The sequence below is a fragment of the Ochlerotatus camptorhynchus genome, unplaced genomic scaffold (assembly GCF_037179485.1).
Source record: "Ochlerotatus camptorhynchus isolate MF236.1 unplaced genomic scaffold, CSIRO-AGI_Acam_v1.1 ptg000137l, whole genome shotgun sequence".
In the NCBI taxonomy this organism is placed as follows: Eukaryota; Metazoa; Arthropoda; class Insecta; order Diptera; family Culicidae; genus Ochlerotatus; species Ochlerotatus camptorhynchus.
The window spans coordinates 2230780-2257726 of NW_027040627.1; the positions used below are offsets into that span (position 1 = coordinate 2230780).

Here is a 26947-nt window from a genome sequence, read left to right on the forward strand (position 1 = left end):
AATTAATGTGATTACAGCTCATAAATATCATTTATATGTTTGAAAAATATGTTAATTATCTGCCATAAATGTGGGAACAAAAAAACGCTCAGATTAACGTAGAATTATCAATTACTTTAAAACAAACTTATTGAGAAATGTTGGTAAACGATGCCTTAATAATAATTGTAATAGCGTTAACTACCCTATTTCCGGCGTTTAAGCACAACCCGCACTAAGTCTTTCTTAATCTAGCGTAGTTTAGCACCAAACTGAATTTCATTATTACAGATGGCTTCCAAATTTATTTACCTTTTTAGTTATGATAAGGGGTCATGAAATATTAGTTTATTGTTAAAAATTGCAAAACTGCTTCTGGCGGCTCAACTTTGCCTACGGGTTTTCTTGGGCCTATTAGCCATTGAAACGACATTGGGATTCTCGTTGGCCTATCGAACGGAAAGAAAAGTGAATTCGCGTGCGCCTTTTGTAGACTTCAAGTGTGCCATTTGTTTTCGAGAAGTTATTTTGCGTTCTTCAACACTTCGTCTTGCAGCTATTGGATAGAAGCATCATACCAAACATTTGTTTGACACGTTCACGCCGAAATCATAGATGTATTTGATGTTTTTTGCTCGAAGTAGATTTTTCCCCTACGAACTTATTATCAGAAATTTCACCCCATTTACTGCCGGCTTACGGTAACATTTAGACTTGTTCTTATGCAGGGCGTCTACTCATTTTGCTAAATAAAATTTCCAGAGTTTTTCGAGTTTTTCCTGAATTTCTCGGATAATTTCCATGTTTAATTTCAAAGTTCGGCATTTCAAATATGTTTGCTAGTTTTGAAAATTGTCTCACTAATCACTCTCTCAGATTAGTCTAAATACAGGATCATATAGTTTTCAAAGCATCAAATCTAAGCATCAGAATTTAATTTTTTTTCCAATCTGGATCCGTTTTCTATGTTCAGGATCATTACATTTTTATGACCAAAATTGATTCTATTATAATCCCCTCTATAATACCATAGACTAACACTAAGGTCCTGAAGAAGCATGCTCAATCTGTTGGCTCAGTCCCAAGCTAATTGAAGTAACCCTCGAATAATAATAAAATTCACGAATCCCTCATTAAACTCTGTCAATATATAAAGCTAATCAAAATAAGCAAAAACTTTGACAGATTCTAGTACGAGAATAGGGTACTAGACTGATGCAAAATTTGAAATTTTCGCTCCACAGTGTTCAAACGGTTTCAAATCGGGTCCTGATTAGCCTCCGAAAGTTTAAACTGATTTGATATGAAACTGGCTTGGCACAAACCATTTGAAGTTTATATTGAAATTACTATGGGAAAACCAAACTGTTTGTTCATTGTCTTCTAGCCTTTTTCCATATTATACTGTTAACAAGTTCTAATGCTATTCTTATGGGAATTCTTATCAGCTACAACTTTGCAGAAAATCGTTTTTCAGCCAAACTTCAAATTAAATAGTTATTAATTGTTTAAGAGATTGATAATCTTATGGCAAGATTAAGCAACTGTATTGCGGGCAATACTGTATTCTGCAGTATGGCATAGTGGCCATGATTTTTGTCGTCTAAGTATCCTACGCCCCATAAACACCAATGTTGCCTGCTGAGCAGTTGATTGAGCATAATCATAAGACATCAGTGACTTGAATCATTAGTAATTTTTGTTCCTTACATTTGATCGAAAATTGGTCTTCAACATAGTTGTAGCTGAGAAAATTTTCAACAAGCTCAGCTATCATTTTCAAAAGTAGACTGAACTGGTGAATTATGAGATTGATATGAACCGAAATTATGGTTTCCCCATAGTAATTTCCATATAAACTTCAAATGGTTTGTGCCAAGTCAGGTTCTTACTAAAGGAGTTCAAATTTTGGGAGGATACTCAGGACCCAATTTGGAACCGTTTGAGCACTGTTGAGGGGGGTCTATTAGGGTACGCTTTTAGATGTACTTGAAACCAATGGGCTAGTCAAGTAATGAGTCAATTTCAAATCGTTAGTTTCGTATTGATTGTTGACAATACTCTTGAAAATCTTCTGCAGAACTTCCCTGAATTACTTTGCAATGCTCTTCATATTTGTGATAATTCTAATTCCCCGAAAAACTCTTGAATAAAATCAATAGGAGTTCTCCTCAACATACACTTAGTATTATTATGAAATTACCATAAAAATTCTTGGAGTTGGAATTGGAACTCTCTTTTGAATTTTCTAAAAATTATCCCTTCAATACTCCTCAGAATTCCTTAGAAGTTTTCCTCTAAATTTTGTAGAAACTACGCTCGGAATTCAGTTCGGATGAATGATTTGCTATTTTTTGTCCTTAATTAATAAAATTTATTAGATGGTTTATAGTACAACTGTTTACATTAGATTTACACACCTAACTATTATTACGAAGCAAGAATCTCACTCTCACAAGTATTCGGTCTTTCTGGGACTATTGATTATTGTTCTCACTACGTAGTTTTTAAACCTGTGTCTGCCACTCTCGGCTTCGTTATTTATTTTTTGTACAGTTTTACAGTTCAAAGTTCTATAGTTTCTCTACTTTTGTTGAGTATTTTGTTAACATTGCAAGATAAAAGGTGAACAAACACAAACAAAAAAAACATACAAACTTAAATTACACATTTGCTTATTCACAATTTTTATTCTGAAGAAGTTACGATGAGAGGCTGCAAACATTCGCTATTTACATTCCGAGAAAACGAGAATTAAAATTTAAAAACTATTCCTCCCTTTCCCGGGCGAAAAAGTTTCATATCCTACGCCCAGCAAGCCAAGCGAGCAGGTTTCTCCTTTAACATTCCCCAAGTTTCAAATCTAACGTACTTACCGGTGGCTCAGTTGCGAGGAAAATTAGTTTCATTTACAGTTTCCTATCGAGAGCAAGTGGTTGAGGCAACTGTATCATCGTGTATGGTGAAATATTTCTGTTTGCTTTGATTTAATTTAAATTTCAATTCTCGCTCCCTGGTCCCTTCTGTTGCACGTGAAATTCCAGGCCAATCAAAGGAAGCACAGGAGATGAGAAGGGAAAAAGACAAACTTTGCATTCTACGAGAAAGTGATTCCAACTTAAAACTTGGATTGCTACACATCGAGGCTTGCTCGGTTGGACGGGGATTTAAAATATTTAATTTAAAAACAGTTTTTCATGAAATGGTTCCTCCCTTCCCATACTGATCCCCGGTACACGTTGGGCGGCTCAGGTTGAGCGCTGAACACGAGTACAAAAGTTAGAATCTTCCCTTGACAAACGCTCATTCACTCGCATCTCGCATCGCATTCATCCCCAAAGAAAAAAAAAAGAAACTCATTCTTCCCGTTTTCGCTCTTCTCCACCAAGAGGAACTGATCTGGGATCTGGATCCTGGAAATGTGTCGCCTTTATTTGTTGAAGATATCCTCAACCAGCTGCTTCGTTATGACTCGATGTTTCCGCGTTGGGTTCACCTTCGGGCGCTGGTACAGCCGAGCGTTGATGGCATATAACCGTGGCGACAGGTCACAGCGGACGTTGAACCACCAATCGCACACGAACACGGCCTGGGAAAACTGGGTTCCATTTGGGCAGAGGAATGTGGCTTGCCGGCCATCGATGTCGCAGTAGTGCCAACCTAAAATAAGCGTAAAATTGGTGAACTTATTGAACGCTGCTAAAGGATGTTGAATACGCGTTACCTTGACATCTGGTTTCCATGTCAGCGAAAAAGCCCGGATATTGTTGCTCGTCGCAGTAGAAATTGGTGTACGGTACGGCGGCCAGGATGGGGTAGTCCGTTCCGGGACGACCTGCGAAAGATAATTCGATTAGTTCGATTGGACACTTAGGCCTGAAAAAAAAATCTTTCGTCTCCCCGCTCTTTTCTAAATGTCCAAACAAATATGAGAAGGTAAACTTATTTTTTTAACTGAATATCATACTTTGACTATATGTTTTGTATTACTTCTGCGTGAAGTCAACGATTTACATAGTTGAAGATGCTAATTTTCAAATAGCAGACTAAAGTGGTAATTTTTATACCATAGATGAGGAGAGCCATTTGTTTATATGTGTTTTTTTTTGTCGGTCGTATTAGTCTTATGTGATAAAAGTGGGCTCGGTGGCCTAATGGTAGCCGTTTTTGCGTACTGGGCAGAAAATCATGGGTTTAATCCCAAGCCCTTACACAATTGAGCTCGTAGGATTGCATAATTTCATTGTCAGGCTTTAAAAGATCGCGTCACTTTCCAAAGTGATTCCAGATCTCATTTATCCTCCCTACTAACAAAACGTCCCTCCTGTGACAACCGTGGAGATGCAGAGGTGTATTCGGTCTCTAGTAACAACGGTTGTCAAACTAACAATCCTTCCCTTCCCCCGATGACCGTAAGGACGTGGCCGGCGCCGTTATTGACCATATAAAGTATTGAACCTTCGAAACGTGTACATAGAGAATGGATAGCTCATCCCAGGCCCCATTCGTTTGGATCTATGTGCAATTTCGCTGGTTCTTGTCAATCACGGAGTAGCAACTACTGAAATGTACAGTCATCCAAGCTCAAGCTCATAGATGAGGAGATGAAAGTATAGAGTTGATAGTTCCGTTAGAGTACGGTGGTGTGAAAATTGTATATCAAGCTGAACATTGCAAGGTAATAAGTAACATTGACAGATTCTCCTCGTTGACTTGCTCTTTGTATCCCCACAGCCATGTAAAGACATTCCCAGATATTTTCAACACACAGATCGATAAAAGAAGCTTTCATCTAGCATCTAATATGACAAACACAACAAGAAACGGTTATGTGCTCATGTTCAGGCATGGAAAATCATTTGCATGCATTTCGTGCATTCATTTACATTCATTTGCCTCTAACTTTTTTCATAAACAGCATTTCGCAAAATGATGTATAGAGCTTTTGTAGGTTTTGTTATCAGCTACAACTTTTTTAAACAAGTCAAATCCGTATCTCTTATGCATGACGAAGCAGAGCGAACAGAAGCCACTACTGTTTTTCAGAGAATGTATTTTACATTAACTGAAAAACAGTAACAAGTTCTGCCCGCTCTAGATCGTGATGCATAAGAGATACAGATTTGAGTTATGAGCAAAAGTTGTAGCTAATAACACAACCTACAACCTCAATACATCATTTTACGGAATGCTGTTGATGAAAAAAGTAAGAGTCAAATGAATGTAAATGAATGTATGAAATGAATGCAAATGATTTTCCATGCCTGCTCATGTTAATAATTAACGAAAGAGAAAGTCGACGAAGAGAATCGATCAATGTTACTTAGGACCTAATGCAACGTTCAGCTTGATATAGAAATTAGAAAGCGAGCAAGGACAACTTTTTTGGAAGGTACAAAATCGGTTTGATCATCTCTTTTTACCAAACTCCCCCGTTGGAGAGGGATGGTCAGGGGTATTTCGACGACTCGCTCATCTACCGACGATGTGTTTGAAACAGTTCTATCGATTTTTACCGCACTCAAGTTGTTATCTGAAGGAAGGCATCCAGCATCCAAACCTACGACTGGATGCCTTCTTTCACATAACAACTTGAGCGCGGTAAAAATCGATAGAACTGTTTCAAACACATCGTCGGTACATGAGCGAGTCGTTGATCATCTCTTTTTACCAGTGGTGGCGGGGGGGATCCCCTCAACGGGGGAGTTTGGTAAAGAGTGTCCATCTGATCAAAACCGATTTGTTTGTACCTTCCTAAAAAGTTGTCCTTGCTCGCTTTCTACTCTCTATATACAATTTTCACACTGCCGTACTCTAACGGAACTATCAAACTCTATACTTTCATCTCCAATTACCACTTTAGTCTGTTATTTGAAAGTTAGCATCTTCAACTATGAATATCGTAATTTTTTATGCTGATATACGCAGTTTTTTTTAGCCTTTTCCTAGATTTTGTTCCTTTAGAGCATCTCCTCATCTGTATAATGTTTAGTATTCAAATGGTTGAACAATACTTTTAGTCATCACATGTGATTTTAAAGCTTATGATTCTGGTTTTCATGGTAATTTTGGGTTTCTAAGAATTTGTTTAATAACATTCATTTATTTTTAAGTTGCAAAACTTAACTTATTAAAGAGGCTTTCAGCCTTTGGCTGGTTCGGGTAAGGAGTTTGGGGGATCCAAAAGGATTCCCCCTGAGTTACAGAGTTAGCGGAAATGAAGTTTGGTATTAGGAGTTCCCAGAAGGGGTTCTCCGGAAAAAGGTGAGGTTCCAGAGGAGAGACCCTCTTAGTACAGAATAAGTTTCAACGGAGTTTCTTTATGTCGGTGCTGCCGATTATCTGAAGGTTAAAGAAAAGTCGGTTCCATTATAGTTGCGTTAGTCCTCATTTCAGGTCATATGGTGGTTTTTCTATTTCTGTATCATGTTCCATGGATAGGCGGTAGTTATTGTCTAAGTTGGAGGTTGTGATTCGTGGTTCCAATTTGATTGGTCCGGGTTTTCTTGGTAGGTTTTAACTTGGTTGTCGAGTCCGGCTTCGAGAAGAAAACCAGTGAGGACCGCTATCCTGGTGTGGTCGTTGAAGAGGGCGTCACGAATGTTTTCTGATATCTCATAGAAGTCACGTGGGCCCTGGTAAGCGTTGCCAGGTCACTTTCAGAAAAAAATCTGGAACAGTTAAAATCAGGGCTGGAAAGCACCTCAGAGCGTTGGCAAAGCAACTTTGTGCATGCATCTCACAACTCTCGACAAAGAGTGTGTGGTTCTCTCATCTACTTCGCACACTCTTTTCCACATAATCTACGAGAAAGCGATCCACACAATGAGCGGTACACTCCGTGCGGCGCAGGGAGCGAATATAATACAACAAGCGCTTATGTCTTCTTTGAATTCTTTGCAGACTTTGCTCACCACGGCTGCATGCTTTGGAGATGAAGATGAGCATAACGAAGAATAATTTTGTCTTTTTGCTAGGTTTCCCATTTGCAACCCTACACTGAGAGGCGCTCTTTGCGTCAGAGATGTCAGAGCGATGCGATGGCTACACATTGAGCTTTCGTTATTTCTGGGTGTGTGTCTGTCTTCTCTTCTCCGCTGCTTTACATTTGCGCAGGGTGAAAGACAAGTAAACTTTGTGTTTGCTTGATTTTCACTTTGTTTATTTCAGAAAATCAGTACATTGCGCACGTTGAGTGATCAGATGACAGCCCTGGTTAAAATATAAAATCTGGAAAAATCTGGAATGCTTAAAAAATCCAGTTTTTAACATAATGCTATTGAAATCAAAGTGATTTGCCAATCTCCGTAAAAATCGGTCAGTATGATCATCTGGAATTTATTTAAGGTATTAGAATGGTTATGAATTACATGTTTAACATGTTACATGAAATCATCCAAAAGTTGAAAAGTATTGACACAGTGTGCCCAAAAAGTTTAAATATCCATCACGCAGCATTTCAAAAATTGAGTCAAATGTGGGTAAAATACTGCAGAAAATATTTTTAGAATTGATTTTTTAAACTGTAACTTTTTTAAAACGAGTGAGAAGCAAATAATCAAGCAAATTTGATGGGATATATTGTTTTAACAAATAATAATCGATGTAGTCCTTACTATTTGATGCAGTACCAGAATTTAAAGATTTTATTAGTTCTAAATAATTCTTATATTGCCCTGAGGGCGATCAGATTACAAATTAATTCTTGACATCATACAACACACAACACCCAGTAGACCAGTAGACAATTTTACTTAGAAGCACAATTCACCTGCTTGAAGTGGGAATCAAAGTCTAACATCGTGGTACTCACACACAGCTTATCTAAACTACGAGTAACTCCACTATTCGCATGACCATTACGAATAATTTTATTATATTACTAAAATGAAGTCTGACAGCTTCATTTTTGAAGTCTCAGGATCTTGAAATGATTCTAAATTCCGGAATTTATATTTTTCCTGGGTCCCAGATCATATTTTTTTTTGTTAGTCTGATTTTACTTGGAACTCTTCACAGGATATGTTCGCCCTTTTTTTAGTTTCATTTGAATCAACCCTGAATTCCGTCATGCTTCTTTCTTATATTCCCCTAAAATAATCTTGATAATATCCAAACTTTTCCAGTAACATTCTAAGAGTTCTTAGCATTACCTCTTGTAATCTCTTATAAATCGCTCTTTAATTCCACAATTCCCTCAAACTGATAATAATTCCCAAGAATTGGCACAATTTGGTGTCCATTTTTCTCTATGAAATTCTTAAAATATAAAAATAATTTCTTTGGTACCGTAAAACGGGGTATCTTTGATAATGCGGGTAACTTTGATAGTATAATGTAAAGATTAAATTTACCCGCTGCGCTTTTTCCAAACTAGGAACATTGGTTTCATATTGTAGCTTAGGGTATTTCCGTTGATATCTTATATAGTTTTTATTCAGTATGTGTTACATTTTTTACAAACATATTAAAAACAATTTTCGTGTTTTTCGCACTCAAACCATCACTTATGAAATGTGTTTCCGATATAGCCATCACAAATTCAATCTTGTATTCTTATTGTTTATGATGTTTTCTGATTATATACTCATTCGAAGTTTCAAATTTAAAGAACTAAATTGTTTGAGTTTCACCCATTTTTTCTACATTCATCGAGCATCATCAAAGTAACCCCAAATCAAAAAACTGAAGTTCGGTCACAAATTTAAAAAATAGTGCAAATGCTTTAATTTCCGTTAAACATATTACTAACGAATTGACTCTTGGATCCTCAGTACTTGTTTTAAAAATATAAAATTTGAAAAACATTCATTGCTGTAAAAATTATTTAGAATAAGCTTTAAAAACTATCAATGTTACCCCGTTTTACGGTACACCCTTCAGAATGACCGTCACGATCTTCTCAGACTCATCCGATGATTCCCTTTGAACTGCGTGGTAGGTTAGGATAGAATAGTTTTGAAATCCTATTCAGTATTTCCTAATTACCCAAGTACTTTGCCAAAATAGTTTTGAAAGTCTCGCAGGAATTGCGCATAATTCCGTTTATGTCTTTAAATTTTATTGAAATGAATCTCCATAGAAACATTGGACAGCATTCCATTGAAATTATTCTCACGATTCGTATCCGCATACTCCTTAAGTTTCATCATAAGAATTTTCTATGATTTCTCTTTCTGGTTGTATTTCCTTTATCCACAAAATCTCCATCCAACTGTCATCAGAGTTGACAAGACAATTGACACCGTCTCCAACCAGAGGATGCACAGACTGAATATTTAACACTAGACAACGGACAACACACCACACCCAGTAGACCAGTAGGGAAATTTTCAGGTAGTCCAAATTTGCACCGGCTGGAGGAAAGAGCTCTTGGGGGATGTTCTAATGATCCAGAAAATTTTCCAAATGGTCGTAAAACATCCCTGAAGACCCCGCAATGCCCTTGAACTTTTTGGAACATTCCTGAAATGTACTAAGGAATATTCCATATTTCCTTGGAATTCATTAAAAGTTGTTGTAATTTTCCTTTTGGAGTACTCTGATCATTTTGAAATACTTGGAACTTCTCTGATTATAATGAGACTATCGAAATATCTCTAATCAACTTTGAAGGTCTCTAGACTTTCGTGAAGATTACGAAATTTCTATGGCGCACAATTTTCTTGAATTTATTGTTACAGCAGCATTGAAGTTCTATGATCTTTCCGATTTTTCTATTTTTTTTTTTTAATTATCGACACTGCCATTAATAAGCACGGAACTTACCATTAAATGTTCCCAGAATATGCTAATGTTCGTGTAACTTCCCTTACGTTTCTTAAATTTGCATAAGCCCCTCGGAACATTGCTGAAGTTTTCGGAAATCGCCTGAGCTTCTCGGAACTCCTTTAAAATTTCAGAGATTTCCTTGAAATTTATTGATCTGTCCTGATGTTCTCGGAGCTTCCTAAAGTTCTCTCAATTCTCCTGAAACTAATGGGACTGTCCTAAAAACCACTAAATTTTCCAGAAGTTCTTTGGACTTGTTAAGTATCCAAAATATTTATGATGTTTCCTTAAATTCACTGGAGTTCGTTAAACTTTCCTAAAATTTCCGAGTTTTAGAATTTTAACAGTTATTGAAAAAGTCTTTAATTTATCGCGGGAATCGAACCCGCACTTCGTGGCACTCACAATACGCCTGAACGACGGGTGAAGTCGCACGAACACGAAGCCCACATTGATGGATGGGTAGAGTTAGCTTGAAATTCTCGTTTGATTTCACAAGGAATTCACCTTACACTTCACTGTGAACTATTTTCAGAATTACCTTAAAATTCCAATAATGATCAACGGTTATGGTAGCAAGTTAGGCTTCTTATTTTTTGATTAGATGGTAGGGGAAATGGCTCTAATGTTGGCCTATGGATCTAAGATTGGGTCCATCGCTAAAAGTCTGCTATTTACCAATTTTATCTAGATGAACGCGTCATTAGGACGGTACTAATGGATATTTTTGGTCACTATTGAAAATTTAGTCGATTGCTGAATTTATGTAGGCTGACATTACCTACATTTCCCCTATATCAATTGTAGTGATATTTTTAAAGCAACATGTTTAAAAAATCTGAAAATATATGTACGTGGTCTGACCGTGTATCTGGCAAGACGCTGGCCCTGGTACAGGTGGGTCGATGTCTCCCTTGACCCTTCGGATGAGTGGTTCTCTTTTTTGGCTCCATGCAACTGCCCATTGGTCCTGGATGATCTCTGTGATCCACTTTTAAAGGTCATGCTTAGGAATCTCTTGAGTGTATAACGTGGACTGCGGCTTCCAGTAGCCGCCAGGCGATCTGCAACAATGTTACCACAAACCCCACAGTGTCCAGGGATCCATACGAAGGTGGTGCCATAGTGCGCGTTCATCTGTATACCCTGGATCCATGGGTGCTTTGTGGTATCGGCTTGAATAGCTTCGACCGGCTGAATCCGTGAATATAACTATTGGTTTATCGGCAGCAACAAAAGCTGCAGCTGCCTCGGCAGAAAAGATCGAGAATTGTTTAGGTAGTTGAAAATATTCCGACATTTGTAGGTCGTTAACCTCGATACCGACACCACGGGTAACTGAACCATCGGAGTATCTGATGGTGTAGTCGTTGTACTTGTCGCATTGGAGTTGGGTTACCGAGTTGGTTACCGCTTGTGGGTTGGAGCCTGCTTTAGGTAGGTTCCAACTCCTGACGGATCCCAGTGAAACTGGCATACTATGAGGAGTTCTAGGTTGGCAAATTCCATCAAGAGTTGATTAGCCTCCTGTACGAGGAACCCTCCCTCACCTGTTGTCTTTGAAGCTATCCCGATCGCTCTTCGACAGATAGCTTTGGCAATGTACCGGTTGAAAGGAAGCGAACCACTCTCTACACATGCAGCATCACCTGGGGTTGAGGGCAGTAGGCCATTGGAAACTCTAATGGCTTGATTGTACGTGGGGCTGAGAACATCGATTAGCCGATCCCGAGCAAGCCAAGTCACATCCAGACCGTATGTCAGACGCTGAGATGCCAGATTTTTTTCTATGCAATTCCGTAGACTTATTCAAATCTACGGATTTCTACGGATTTTTTTTTAATCGAAGGCGCCATTTTTTTTTTTAATTTTAAGGTGATATTTTACGTTAAATGATAAATCGATGAAACAACTTTTGAAAAACTACTAGGGACAGCCCTATGGGGTTGTACGCAATGGTGACGTCGGACTACGTGGTCTTATATAATAAATGTTATTTGTTAACTGCAGCAGGACTTGTGTTTTGTGTAGGAATAGGCATTTGATCGGGGTTCTCTCTGTTTATACTCTTTAGTATGACTATGATTGCCCTGAAAAGAAGCTTTTGATATGAATTGGGACATGTTCAGAAATTCAACTCTTTTGGAAAATCTTGGTGGCCCTGAAAAGGGCCGATGGTAGTACAGGCATGAATACTGTTGCACCTACAGTTTTTACTTCACTCATTGCTTCCCGGGGATTATTGTTCAGCCATAGCAAGATGTGCGCGTGAGGACTTCCACGGTGCTGAAATTCAATCGTGTCAACCAGCTTGATGAAGTACACACAGCACGTGACTGGATCATCATTGACCAGAGTTGCTCTTTGTAGTGCAGTCAATTCCTGGATAGGATCTGTTAAGTCATTGCCATTGTGTTATTCTGACAGCAAATGAGAGATTCAACAAATGGGGCTACTTCATCTCATTTGCACTGAGTGTGAGGAACATCGTAGGCTTTCCCAATTGTCGCATCATGGTGAACAAATTACTCTTCTTTTGTTGCCAATACTGTACTGAATTCGGTATTGATTTGAGGAATGATAGATTCGCTCAATGCACTGCTCTATGAATAAGGCGGTCCTTAAGGTTGACACGTGTAATGTTTGCGGCCCCCGTGCACTTAAAAGTGCATTGCAAGCCTTCGGAAACTTTAAGGCGAAGAACTTTCATTATCATATACAACAAATGTTGTGGTTTGGCCACACATCTTTGGTCTTGACGACGAGTTTCATGGGATGCCATCATGAAATATGTCACCCGAACCCCTGGTTTGAATTTCCGTAGATGGCCGAAAAGCTATCTCTTCGCCGTGCTCGTCATATAGTAATGTTAGAGGAACCCTGTTTTGCGCGGGAGCGATCTCCAGGCATTTGTCCTCATTCCCATTGATTCCTGTTGCCCAAGCAGCAATTATGTCTCATTATCCAAGGCAATGGTTTCCAGCTCAATTTGAGGATCCACTTCAGGGGTTTCAAGACCATTTATGGCGATCTGATCAATTAGGATCTCATAAGAAAGCCACGCTTTAACCGTAGTCTCTCTTATAAAGCTGGACAAGTACGACGACCTATGGATTACGTGCTTTTTGATGAACACGTAGAAGGCCTGATCATCATTGAGCTGACAGGGAAGAGAGCGTCGTTTCTCTTACACAACGCAAACGGTAGAACGAGCAAAAAGAACATTATCAAATAACTATCATATGACATATGTGATTTTGTTCTAATTCCTCAATTTGGTGTAAATTAAACCGTTTCTGATCAGAAATGTTATTACTAGGGCATCGTTGCTTGCTATTTTCAAAATTCACACAACATCAGCAGCTCTTATTATAAGAAAAACTAAAATACAAACATTCGTGGCGGCCTTCGGCGACAGTGTCGTAGGACAGAGCCTGTAGTACTGTAGTTTGAAAGCTTGTTTTGCAAGTGTCGGAAGCAAAGACAGTCGATTATCACAGAAAATGTGTCGACTACGGTGACCGCTTACAAGACTGGTCTTGACACGACCTTTATTCGCCTTCACGCGGCACCGTCGAAAAATTTTCTCTTAAAGTAAAGATTGACAGTATATTATAGAAACTTTCGGCGGAGTGAAGAGATAGTACGAAGGCCGCCATGTTTCACGCACAGTCTGACATTTGCTTACGGGATATTTCATAGGAGGGAAGAGCTACAGAGTCGCCGTCAACGCCAATTCTATCAAAAAGCGGATAAGTGAACAAGAAAACGGTTGACAAGTAGCAGGGGTGAATACACATACTTTATGCTTCTTTCCCTTCAGAATCAGATTATACTCTAGATTGTAAAATTCGATTCTGAAGGGAGACGTATACTGATGAAAAAAATCCGTAGAACCGAGGGGGCGACACATCTAAATCTCAAGCCTAGATGCTCAACAAATCTCCCACTAGCAAATCAATCTTCGAAAAATCTTCTTTCATTTCTCGCATCTACTTGCATCGCGCATCATCTTTTTGCAGGAAATCTTCAGAACAGTTGTAAATCTTCTTTCTATCTACTCAGCGTGCGCGCAGCTAGCCACAGCAAAACATAATCTTTCCTGCATCATAGATAGAGTCGTCCACCTCGGTAGAATCAGTTTCGAATTCTGTAGATTTTGCCTACGGATCCGTACTTCCACAAAAATTTGTAAAATCCGTAGATCTACGGAGTATTCCGTCGATCTGGCATCTCTAGTCAGACGAGAGTTGACTATGGCCCTTATGCACATGGAGTCGGGTTGTTCGGTTGCTGTCCTGGTGTTGACCTCCGAGGGAACGGAGAAGGTTTAACCTAGATTTACAGTTAGATTTGACCTCGTTGAAGTGCGCTGTGAATGAAAGCTTTCTTTCAAACCGGACACCGAGAATGCGGTTGGTGTTGCAATATGGAATCGTCTCGTCGATTATTCGCAGGGGGTTTCTGAGAGGTCGATGGTTGTGTAAACACATGTGGGTATATGAACTCTTTTCCGCGGAGAATAGAAAACCCGCAGAAGAAGCACACCGGAAAACTGCTCTCGCAGCGGCATTTAGAGTAATGCGGAGAGTTTTTGTGATATTTCTAATGACGACTAGAATGATATCGTCAGCGTAAACAAATATGTAGATCTTCTTAGGGAGGTTTTGAAAGATCCCATTCATCCGTACTAGAAATAACGTTACGACAATAACCGATCCTTGTGCGACTCCGTCTAATCCGAAAAAGAATATTATACAGATCATTTATAAAAATATTTTATTGGATGGGATGGTGAGCATTCAATTTTGCGCCTCTATCATGTATAGTCATAGATACGGAACACCTGAACCTGAAGTTTCGATTTCATCGCCTATTTTTAAGCTTTAAACCAAGTTTGTACCAAGATTTAAGCATAGGTGAAGAAATCAGCCCTTAGGAGATCGTAGTGAGCTGTGCTCGAAGAGAGACTTAGAAAATTTTCAGCCGTCAATTTTTGCTCCGTTTTTTCTAGACTTTTGTGAAGTTGTAATTAGTGTTCCTTCAACTATTTGCCACCCCAGAGTTCTTAAACCACTGATCATCTCGGAACCTAGCACCATTGGTTGTTCTTTGTGGCTCTTTGTGTTCCTTACAAGTGGGTCAGATTCTCCGTTTAGCAGCCTGAATCCATTCAGCCACAATTGTGCTTTCATCATCTGACTAATCAACTGATTGGCCATACAGGATTTTTGGTTCGCTTGTCCGATACTAAGAATAGGAAAACCTATTTTCGAGCCCAGTCAACCAACCCTTGAGTATGGAGATCACTGTAACAGGACATCGTTCATGGATCAATTTGGTGAGTCCGTTGCAATTTATTCTGGTGCTTATAATTGGCAGGATCCAATATTGGACAGTTTGATGTTTATAAAGTACTATCAGTTAAAACTGTGTTTTTGAGATTTGTCTATATATATTCTTTGGTGCTTCCTACATCGGTTGCAGTACAGTGTTACCGATTTATATTGGATAATCCAAAGCTATGTTGATCATTATAACATTAAATTTTGAATAACAACCCTAATAAACAAATACCATAAACGAACTGTATCTCGGATAGGTAAACCATCCCACATAGGGTTTGGATGATACCCCGAACACGTCGTTAAGCTCTCTTTTATGGTTATTTTTATTAGGGAAATGATAAGACAATCTTATTCAAATGTCGTAATAATACCTCTGACCAAGGAAGAATGATTTATATAGTTTTCATAAAAGTTGACGATACAAATACTAATGAGGAAAGGAATTCCGCATTTCCTTTTCCCAAGTCCTTTTCCTCTCCTTCCCTTCCCTTCTTCTCTTTTCAGAAAGCGAGTAATGGCGCTATAACCATATGCCATATAGGGCTAGGACAAGAGTTAGTGCTCAGGTCCCAACCGCTAGAAGAAAATGGTAGCGAGCAAGGGCGCTATAACCTAGGCGAATACAGCATTCCCTCCGTATAGGTTACGTCCGCACACCGCTCTCTGTTGTCCTTCGACTGAAGTCGGCTGGATCGATTGAGGGATGGCAGTGGGTTGGCGGTGCCGTCCACGCTTGTACGGAGGGAGGACTGTACGCTCGAACACAAGGGGTAAATACCTGTGTTCCATCCCAGGAGATCGGACAATCAAGGAGTGTACATTAACTTTCTTAGCTCTGTCACTCCCAACGATTTATATAGCCTATTTTCAAATCCTGCATACGGAGCGGTTGGTACGGTATGTCCCCGCTCTTTGATTACCTGTGGATTAAATGTTAACCACTGTCTATACTTATTAAGTAGACATGGTAAACATTCACTTCCACAAAAATTAACTTAACGCTACACAGTAGGCCTGGCCGCTTTATTGTTTGTTTCACATCCTTGATGTGCAGCAAGCATTAATAATGACAAGAAAAATGATAGATGTATCATTTTCCAGGATTCTTTCAAGTACTGGCTGTGTATGTGTAGACTAGACTAGACTAGGTGAAGAAATCAGCCCTTAATCTTATGTGTTTATATGCCTATGGGGCAAACAATTCCCGAATAAGCTCCAAGCAATGGTTGACAGATTTTTACTAACTGCCTGCCAAGATTTCCTACTAACTGCCTGCCTCAAAGCTTTATACAGCTCTCTCCTGAAATCAACTTTGCAACTTGGTTCAATAGCAGAGAATGCAGGGCAGCCCCTTACAAGGCGGTTTGAAAGAGGATTGAAATTTTCTATAGACAATTCGTGGACGGAAAAAGTAGACTGTGAATCTGACAAGCCCTGATATAGGTGAAATCGATTCTCCCGGAACATTGCCAAATTTGAAATTTATGAACGAGATCTTCGATCTAGGAGTTTCTTCCAGCTCAAATCCCTTTCTGAAAACTGCATCCAATACGGATCTAGATTTACTGGTCAGAAAAAAATAACAGGTCCTTAGTGAATGTCGTTGAAACGCACTTTTATATTTAAAAAAGTGCGTTTCAACGACATTCACTAAGGACCTGTTATTTTTTTCTGACCAGTAAATCTAGATCCTTTTTAAGCCTGTTAATAAAGTTGATGTGCTTCTTTAGTTATTAAAAATCATCATTTATTAAAGAGTTCTATCCAGCATTCATTCGATTAAAATTGAAATTCTCGCCAGAGTTCTCTTGAAATTTTCATCACAAAATAAAAAATGCGGGAAATTGGAGCCATAATAAGTGTCAAATTCATTTCAAAGATTCCATGGAATTTATTGAACTTTGAATATAATAAGGACTTATAATTTATAGGACTTAAAATATAATACGTTACGGTATGATAAAGTTGTATGAACATAAACCGCAAACAACAGTTCTTAAACATTCTATTAAAATTCCTTAAATTTTGATTATAAATAATTGGATTTGATTTCCCAATCATCTGCAGTCGTTAACCACGAATAAACTTATAAACGTGTTAATTTTTTTTATTTATGAACATAATTATGCTTCATAATTCAAACTTGTGGAATTCGGTTTGATCTATTCTAAGAAGCATAATGCATTTTGCTAGAAGAGATTTTTTTTTGTAAATTGCCTTGGCCCGCTGGACATTACTCTTCGAGGATCCCACTTTTTTAATCACGTCTCAACCCGAAGCACTTTTCTTGCGAGTGAAAGCTTGCACGATTTTTCCCGGTCCAGATTTCGGTCAACAGGGTTCGGTTTACGTCCAGATTATTGCTTGTCCTGGAAAGTTGCTTCATCACCATACTTCCGAATCGCGTTTCGAACGGCGTCGATGCTTTATTTATACTATACAGGATGAATAGAATAAACTTTACAGAACCAAGTTGTCGCTTTCATTATAGTGGTAGTGGAGGTAGTGGAAGGTAGTGGAGACTTGAACTTGGACAATTATAAAAAGACAGTGATACAAGAAAATGTTAAAACATTTGTTTTAATTCTTTCAAAACTCTATTGATACATGTATTTCTAGAATTTTGATATTGGATTTGTGCTTAATTAACTGAGTATGTAAGAAGCTTGATCAGTCTTATAAAACGGTCAAAATAGTATAAGAGGGATTTCTATCCGTGTGTAATGTTGATATAGGGGAATTTACGTATTCTCGTCAATCTAAGCAGCGTCTGCACTTCTACTAGCATTTTCTCAGCGTCACGCACATATATGATGTGTCTATTTGTTTACATTCATCTGCTGCTTGCTTCTCTATCCATTCCAATCGACAGAATTTTTCAAAACGTTTTGAAAGCGTTTTTACAACGCTCCAAACTTCTCAGGTGAGTGTGACTATTGTCGGCAGTCTCTTTTTCTTCGGCAACCTTCCCATTAGAACTGCGTGTAAACCAGCTGTTCTATTATCGGCAACTCGAAATCAACCTCATTTTGTAGTGCGTATGCTTTATTTGAAGAAAAATGTAGCATTACTGGATTGCTCGATCGTTCAAATATAATCAGATTGAAGCTGAAAGGCTAAACAATCGTTTGGACACATTCAGGGAAGTGCGTTGATGGGAAAACATAGTGAAATTAACGTTTAAATTTTGGTTGCCGAAAACAGTCAATGGGTGCCGAAGCCAACATTTACCCTATCATTATTTTATTTTTTGTGAAAACCGGCAAATCAAAGTTGGCACACGTGGAGAATAGAAGAACTATGAAAGTGATGATGGTTTCAAAATTTTCCACGGGGCAGTATACGAGTGCAATCTTAACATGCTTTTATTTTGCAAATGGAGCATTTTATTTAAATCTGGTTGCTACTACAGTGGTAGAAAAGCTCAAATATATGTATGCTCCTAAAAATCTGAAAAGAAATTAATTTTTCTGTATTATATGTCTATTGAGTAGTCCTTAAGTTTTCTACTAACATAGCATCAACCAGATTTAAATAAAATGTTCCATTTGCAAAATAAAAGCATTTTAAGATTGCACTCGTATACCTTACCGTGTAAAATTTTGAAACCATCATCACTCTCATAGTTCTTCTATTCTCCACAAGTGCCAACTTTGATTTGCCAATAAACTGTCCTGTAATTTACCATACGGTTTTCCAACCAACAAAATCTGTTAATTTCCCTCCTAACTCATATGACGTTGAATAGAATATTGTCTATGGTAGGATGATCTAAATCGCAGCCCTGGGGTAAAATGACCCCTCGCTGTTTTTCATAGCTTTCCGATTATCAATTCATGAATTTAACGAGCAGCATTGCTAATTGTTCACTTAAACTAGCATTCTGGCACATAAAATCTCACAATTAGTACCAAGAATTAAACGAAAAACCGCACGGACCATTTTAACCCAAGGGTGCATTATGGAATGTTCTCCCCTACCTTTTGTGTTGCTTCAGCAAAGCAAGTTACCACCACCGGCAACGCCAACATGTGAGCAAGAGTCGCAATCTAAAAATAGAATCGCATGTCGTCTCTTTCCTCTTCAATCCAAAAACACTGCACAGCGAAGTAGGCACATCTCACAGAACAGAAGGGGAAGTGCAAACAAATCGGTGAATCAAAAAGTGCTCGTTTTTCTGCTCAACGAGCGATGTGATGTGGTAGCGTTCCACATAGGCTTTCTATGTGCACTCACACTATCATAGCATGCTGCCTATCTTAACTGCAGGCCGAAGATGCCTTCTACCGCTAGGTGCGCTAGTGTTCGCAAATGACCAGTGGAGCCACTTTCTGATTTGAAGTTCCACTCCTGTGCACATCTGCACACCGGTACCATATTCACCACTTTTCGTTTGTTTTGCTATCGACGTTTATTTCACCACCAAGTTGCCTTATATTTAGATTTCGCTCCGTCGACCGTCGAGCACACTCACACCATGGCAACAAACTATCGCACTGATATTTCTTCCTTCTTAACACCGACCCTTCGTATCAGTTTTCGTAGTGTAGTGGTTATCACGTCTGCTTCACACGCAGAAGGTCCCCGGTTCGAACCCGGGCGGAAACAGTTTTTTTTTTTATTTTTCAAAACAAATGCATTCTTATTGCATGGGAAGGAGCACTTTTTGTGCTAATATTGCACCTGATTGCAGCGTGATACCATGGCCGTTTTATTAACATGTTTGATGGGTCATGCTGTTTGCTTGCCTGGAATTTGCAAACCAACCCTGGCACTTGTTATATTAGGATTTATTTCCATTCAATGTCGCGCTATTCTCCGCACGATTCTATTTGTCCCCGGCGTTGCGTCGCCGTCGAAACCTGCACAGTGTGATGCGCTTTCGCTGCATTGAATTGCTAAATTCGAATAAAAAGAAAGCAACATTGCAATTCCTGTCCGGTTTTTGGGATCTTTTTTTTTTGTTGCCGCTGTCAATGCGTATTTTCTGTTTATTCTGCCGCGTTGGATGCAGTGCAATTTTGTTTCGGTGTGCTGCATTCCTTTGAGATAAATAAATAATGGTACTGTGCGAATATCATATCCTATAGAAATAAGATCCTGGAACGGGATGGCGTTGCATAATGGGGGCGACATTTTCACTAATGGGCCCAAATCTCTCTGCCGTAGGGGAAAATGGTGAACACTGAGACGTTTTCCCCTACAGCAGGAAAATATGTCAATTAAGTACAATGATTCTGAAAGCCATTTAATTAAACCACATCAGTATATCGTGGTAGCAACCGTCTCACTGTTACCTGCCCTCCCCTACACTTTGTTGTTGAATACTCTCTGTAGAGTGTATGCGGATATGCGGGCGAGGGATATCCTTTTTTTGTCGTAAATGGAAAAGATTTCCTTTTAGTTTTTATTTTAAGGCTCAGAGTCGTTTGTATACCCGTTGGCTGCTATAGAGATAAAAACTTGCTTTTGATTGAGGAACGGGGTAGTTGAAATAAATTAATTAACCTACACGCAAATAAGGGAGGTTCATTTGATGCACATTGTATTGATTTTGAAACGTAGGCGATTCTTCGTTCCCTTTGAAAAAAAAAAAATTGTGGAAAACGTGTTTTTTGACTTAAATTTATGCCATCTAAACATATAGGGTGTCCAAGAATGTCTAAGCACGATTAAAAAAAAACGGTGACGTAATTCTGTTTACAGCAAATTCGATTTTTATTTCGTATTCCTGTTCTCTATAGTATTCTCTTAACGTAGTACGTTTAACGTAGAAAATCCGAGATCCGATCAGTTGTAAGCCAAGGAGCGGATTTATGATCTCAGCTTCAGCACAGATGCCTTTCCATCAGTTTTGGATACTTTTTCCCAGTCTTTTGCAAACGGAATCCTTTGCCTTTACATGTTTCCGCAAATATGCTTTTTTTTGTTTATTAATTTATTTGATAAGGCTCAACCGAATTAACTTTACAGAGCCGAGGATTCTTGGTCACTATACAATACATCTTAAAACTATAGTCAAAAGGTACAACACAATAAACACTTTATCTTCCGCTATCCAAAAAGCCTCCTCCATCAGAACTGGAGCCGCTTCCAGTAGTTTCATTGTATGGCAAATTGTTGTACGCCAACGAGGGTCAGAGCGCGTCCATTGCAGCAATGAACGCAAAACGTGGTCAGCACTCACACACTCATCACGAAACGGTTGCTTTCCAAAGTCGACGACGCATCGACCGAAAGAACTGCTGATGAAGAACAATGAGGAGGACCACACAATGGTTGCTGCCGAGAAAACAGACGATCGCGTAGCACACATCGAGAGTGGCCTGCTTTTGTCGTCAGGCGAGTGAACACTGAACAAATATGCTTTGGTCAGGGCCCAAAAAGTTTCGATTGGCCTGGCCTGGGGACAGTTCGGCGGATTAATTTCCTTGGGTACTAATTGAACCATGTTGGCTTAATACCAGGCTACCGTGTCCTTGGAGTAATGAACCGACGCCAAATCCGGCTGAAACAGTACTGAGGTGTCGTGTTTGCAGATCATGGGTAACAGACGCTTGTTTATGTACTCACGCACGTAAACATTGGTTGTCATTGTCTCCGTTGTCACAAACGGTTTGGAAAGCATACCATACTCACAAATGGATTGCCAAACCATAGCTTTTTTACCGAATATTTCGGTAAAAATCAACTTATCCGCATCGTCAACACTTCGGCCATCACGAACGGTGTAGTATTGATCACCAAGAAGAGTTTTGTAATCAAATTTAACGTTCATCGTCCATAATTACGCACACCGATTTTCCGCACAGCTATTGGTCGTATAGTTTCCCTACTAACATAATTCCTAAATTCCCGAGACATTTATGAGGGGTCGTAGAGTTCTCTGCATCTCTCTTAAGTAAATGTTGGACTAACATACCTTTCCTATCCCTACCAGTTGTAAGGACGTGACCAGGACAATCCTTAACTGTTGGAGCGGGATATGTCTTTATCTGGGAGATAGTAATTACTTCCTACTTACTATCTGTCCAGTAATAGATATCCGTCTTGCTCTTAATAGTTTTGAATTCGTACCACCTACGATATTGTGCAACTTGTTCGATGCTAATGCTATTGGTCGTATAGTTTCCGAGCCCTCGGTTTGACGGAAGCGGCTTGTTTTTCACTCCGCTTTGGCTTCTTCTGCTTCTTATACGTCTTTAGACCCATTCTTGCCTTGGCCCGCGTTACTCTTCGAGGATCCCACTTTTTTAGCCACGTCTCGAACCGAAGTACTTTTCTTGCGAGTGAAAGCTTGTACGATTTTCCGGTCCAGATTTCGGTCAACAGGGTTCGGTTTACGTCCAGATTATTGCTTGTCCTGGAAAGTTGCATCATCACCATACTTCCGAATCGCGTTTCGAACGGCTCCGATGCTTACACCTTCCAATTTCGCTAATTGGGTTGTATAACTTCGAAAAATATACCGATTTTTATACATCATCTGATAGAGCTTTGTTTTCTGAGCACAACGATATTTTTATCGATTCCGTAGACATTCATCTCGATTTTTAATTAAGATTTAAAATTTTGATCATTGACATACAATGTCCCACCGAGGGGCGCTAAGACGGTGATTTTTACTAATGTTCCAGTACTTATTTAAAATAGTTCCAGTGTACCAAAATTGATGAAATTTTGGATTTCGGTTCCATTTTTAATGTAGATAACGAATATGTATTTACCTCAATACCCCTAAACAACCCAATTGAGTCAGAGAAATATTGGGGATAGTACACCAGTTGTGCACGATCGGTTTGCGCTTTTCAGGAGAAATGCTTCGCATTGTCACAAAAATGTAAAGAACTGACACTTGTGATACACGAAACTGTTGGTCGAAATGTAAACAATGATTCAACGTGATAATCAGCTGTTTGAACGTCATCTGAAACAAGCAGGGGTGTTCCAAAGCCGTGCTTAGACATTCTGGGACACCCTATACATTTTGAGAACAGTTTTCCAGTACGATCTATGCGAATATAATTATTTGTGGAACAGTTGAAAACATGACTCTTATCTCACTAGTTATTTTGATCTGAATTTTGAGAATGAGAAAAAAATCAACAGAACTCTGAATTCCAGTAGGCTCCGGTAGGATGTCAACAGAGGCGTAGTGAGTCTATGCTACACCTTTGGCGAGTAATGGAAATGAAGCTCATTTGCTTTTTATTTATATCAGTTAAAAGCAAAGAAAGGCGTTTTTTTTATGGATTCAATTTATTTCTAAATTTAAGCCCCAAATTCTTGAATATTGTTTGATGCTGTATTTTGATTTTTTCCTATATCTGAGTAATTAACTTTTTAATTTCGGTAGAACTCTTCACAGGATTCGTTTCAGAATTTTTCCAAGAATTTCCTTTCAATCATCCCCTGATTCTCAGAGCTCTTGTCAAGATTTTACAAGATCTTGGAATTATAATATAACATGTTCTTATTTATGACTTAGGAAAACTCATGGAATTATCTCTGCAACTCTTTTCCAATGCTTAATCGTTAATTTTTATACATAATTTTGCTTAAAATTCTTTTGGAATATTCCTCAAACTACCTTAAATTAAAAACCTTTTATAATATCCATGGAATTTTTCTTAGAATTGTCATGAATTATCCTGAAGTTCTTCACAGAATTCTCCTGCGAACTCCCTAAGAACTGTCCTAAGCAGAGAATCAAAAAAGAGATAAAGATTCTCTGCAATATAGTTTGATCGTAACGGTGAAAGAAAAGCGATATAATTGCTTGTAATCTTTGTTGCAACAATTGCGGTTGACGACAAAGCTTGAAATGACATCCCCCCATTGTATCATCTCCAGCGTATGTTATGAAAAAGCTTGTAGTCAATTCTACCATTTCCCTTTTCATGAAAAAAAAAGTTACTACTATATCGATTTTTGGATTAAAAGGTCAAATGCAAGAATATTAAATCTAGTTTTTAGGAAAAATGCGAACATTCACTTTAAGTAAATTGAAAAACATTGATTATAATCGATTGGTAATTGTATATTATATATTTTTTTCTTTATAATTTTGACTGTTTTACACAACCTATAAAAAATTCAGCGATGTGCTAGGGGTTAATGTCGGCTTCGACAATACCTTAACCTATTATCAGGGTGGCCAGCAAACCGAGAAAACCGGGAATACCAGGAAATATCCGGAAATTTTAAAAGGAACCGGGAAAACCCCGTGAATTCGACGAGAGAATGGGGAAAATAGATTAACCATATCATAACAACTTTTACACCACAATTTTCTTCAGTTTCCCGTCTTGTTTGTTTTTAGAATGTAGCAGTATTTCAAATTGATTTTTGTCGTTTCAATTTTAGATGTGAAGTGCATGGTCCTGTTGAAGACGCTTGACTTTGCAAATAAATATTTGCTAAAACCGAAACTGAACTATTCATTTTCGGGGTTTTAATTTTCCGTTGTTAAAAATTCTCATGATATGAAATCCAGAATTAACTTGGAATTCTACTCTGAATGATCATGGAATTCTTCTAAAATTACCCGAAAAACACTCGGCGTAAGAATTACCGTTGATTTATTTTTGGAATTTCCTTGAAACCAATTCTAAGAATTTTTTGGAATCTTTTTTAGAATTTCCTTGAACCTATTCGGAGACTTTAAAATTCTTTTCAAAACTTTCTTTTAACAGCAGAAATCTTTCGAAACCCCTTGTAGTATTTTAAAGAGCTAATTATGAGCAATTTTTTTGCAATCAATTTTCTAAAATTACTTAAGAATTTAACTAAGAACTTGCATTCTTCTCCACAGAAATCCCTCCAAGTTCTTCTAACAATTTGTAAGAACTACATGTCAGAATAATTCTGGAATTCTGCTCAGAAATTCTCCTTGGAAAATTATGTGGGAATCCTCCTCAATATTTGTTTTAAATCAACGCTTTTAATACTTTTAAATTTTACTAAAAATTTCATGGTTTGTTCGCAAGATTGTATAGGTTGTTCTGTAATTTGTTATAACCCTTAAAATGCTTCCAAGTTTCAGAGCCTTGACAATTATGATTCAAAAACTTATTAGTATTTTTTTTCAAATCTGTTATCTTGAATTGTTTTTTAAATCTCACATTTTAAATATTTTTCCTACAAATCTTGCATCACGAGGATTGTTACGTTGTCACGTTGAGCGAGTTACAACATCAGTAGGGTTTACATATTTTTTTCGTGTTTAATTTTATACATTAGCGCGATTACTGAAAGGTTAATATTGATGTTAGTACAGACAACGGAGTGAAGACACATTTTCTTTATCCGATATCACTAAAAATTTCCTCTAATTCTCATTTGAAACGGATCGATGTAATATTAGAATCGGTGGATCTATGGTTAAGCGATCTTTTTATTTTTTTTTTAAATAAATACGCTTGTTTGCGTTGGTACTCCAAGAAATTATTTCCTTTATAATATTCAATTAAATTACCGGTTAGAAATTTTTATTTGAATAAAATGCGCAAAAAGTAAAGACCAAACGAAAACAAAGAGGAAATGAACGTCATACTCGTTCACTATCAATGTGTGTGTCAATTCAGTTCGGTTTCCAACAAATTACACGGAGAAATAGAATGATACATCAATGATTTAAGTTTAATCATTTTCGAGAAAAACGGGACAACTCATAATGAAGAATACATTGTTAGCATTTTTGTGAAGTTTTGAATCAACAATGATTAATCAATCAAAATGTATCATTCTGCTTCTCCATGTAGACAAAATGTGAGGGTAAAGACCAATGAGCACAGGAGGGAGGTAGTAAATACAAACCTTGAAATGTTGCTGTATTCGTAAATATTGGAAACGCAAATAGTGGCGTCATTGTAATCCAGTTAATAACATGGTGATGTTGATGTTGTGTTCGTTAAATGTACCACGCAGTCTGGGGTGAGAGTAAATTGGTTTTTCGATTTAAATACACGTAAAAAAATGATCACTATTTATTTTTTGAAGATTGAAAATATCAAAAGAAACAAATTATTTATTAAATCTTTTCGTGGGCAAAGAATCGATCCGAATCCTAAACAAGATCGCCCAATCCTAAACTTTGCATGATGACAGAAAAATGATAGCTTAGTGGTAATGTTTTAGGATTTTTTTGGATGAAGAAAATTTAAGACGAAAATGGTGCAGAAATAATTCATTGTGCGAGGAAGGGCGGTCTTTAAAATGTGATACAAAATTCAATTTGGTGAGACCCATCTCTTTAGTCCACAACAGCAAGCTAAGGAGTGTGGACTTCTAGAGCAAGAAAAAAACAGTTCTCTCGGCGATGTTCCTGGAAAACCTGCACAAGTGTTCATTTGCGTAGACCGTAACGAGTATATCACGAATATAGGGAAGTGGACTACGGAGTAAGGACTTACACTTAACTTTTTATCGAAAGCGTGTATCGAAAATGGATTGAATATAATAGGGGAAAAGTTGGCTTCGGCAATACCTTAACCTATTATCGTCAGGGGGTAAACAACGTCCTTGAGAGCTCAATTTTGGCATGTGGATACATTGTGTTTCAGAGCAACTATTGGCCAAATTTGAGTGCTCTAGGACTTTGTTTACTCCCCTGGCGATAATAGGTTAAGGTATTGCCGAAGCAAACTTTTCCCCTATTAACGTATTTGCACAAATTTTCACGTGGCCTTTGATCTCGGCAATTGCACGCCGCTCTCTCAGTGCCTTATCAAATATGAGCTGATTTCATTACCAAATGATGACGGAATAACGTAAGAGAAGAGGTGACAATACGGAGGCGAAAATGAACCACTTTTCTGTCAAACGTGAACCAGTTCCTGATTGGCCGA

The 26947-nt window shown here is 38.2% G+C and overlaps 1 protein-coding gene and 1 non-coding gene across 3 annotated transcripts in view; one reads left to right on the plus strand and one right to left on the minus strand.

The window, feature by feature from the left end:
• Positions 1-2349: 2349 nt before the first annotated feature.
• The window catches only part of LOC135700503 (uncharacterized), a 189845-nt gene continuing 165247 nt past the window's right edge, over positions 2350-26947 (minus strand). For both annotated transcript variants that reach the window (XM_065221050.1, XM_065221051.1), the window contains exons 4-5: positions 3704-3814; positions 2350-3639 (exon numbers count right to left, since the gene is read on the minus strand). In XM_065221050.1, coding sequence (XP_065077122.1) covers positions 3410-3639; positions 3704-3814 — 341 coding nt within the window. In that variant the 3' untranslated portion in view covers positions 2350-3409. The remainder of the gene's footprint in view (positions 3640-3703; positions 3815-26947) is intronic.
• TRNAV-CAC (transfer RNA valine (anticodon CAC)) lies at positions 19634-19706 on the plus strand. Its single transcript has one exon. It is a non-coding gene; the product is annotated as a tRNA-Val (tRNA).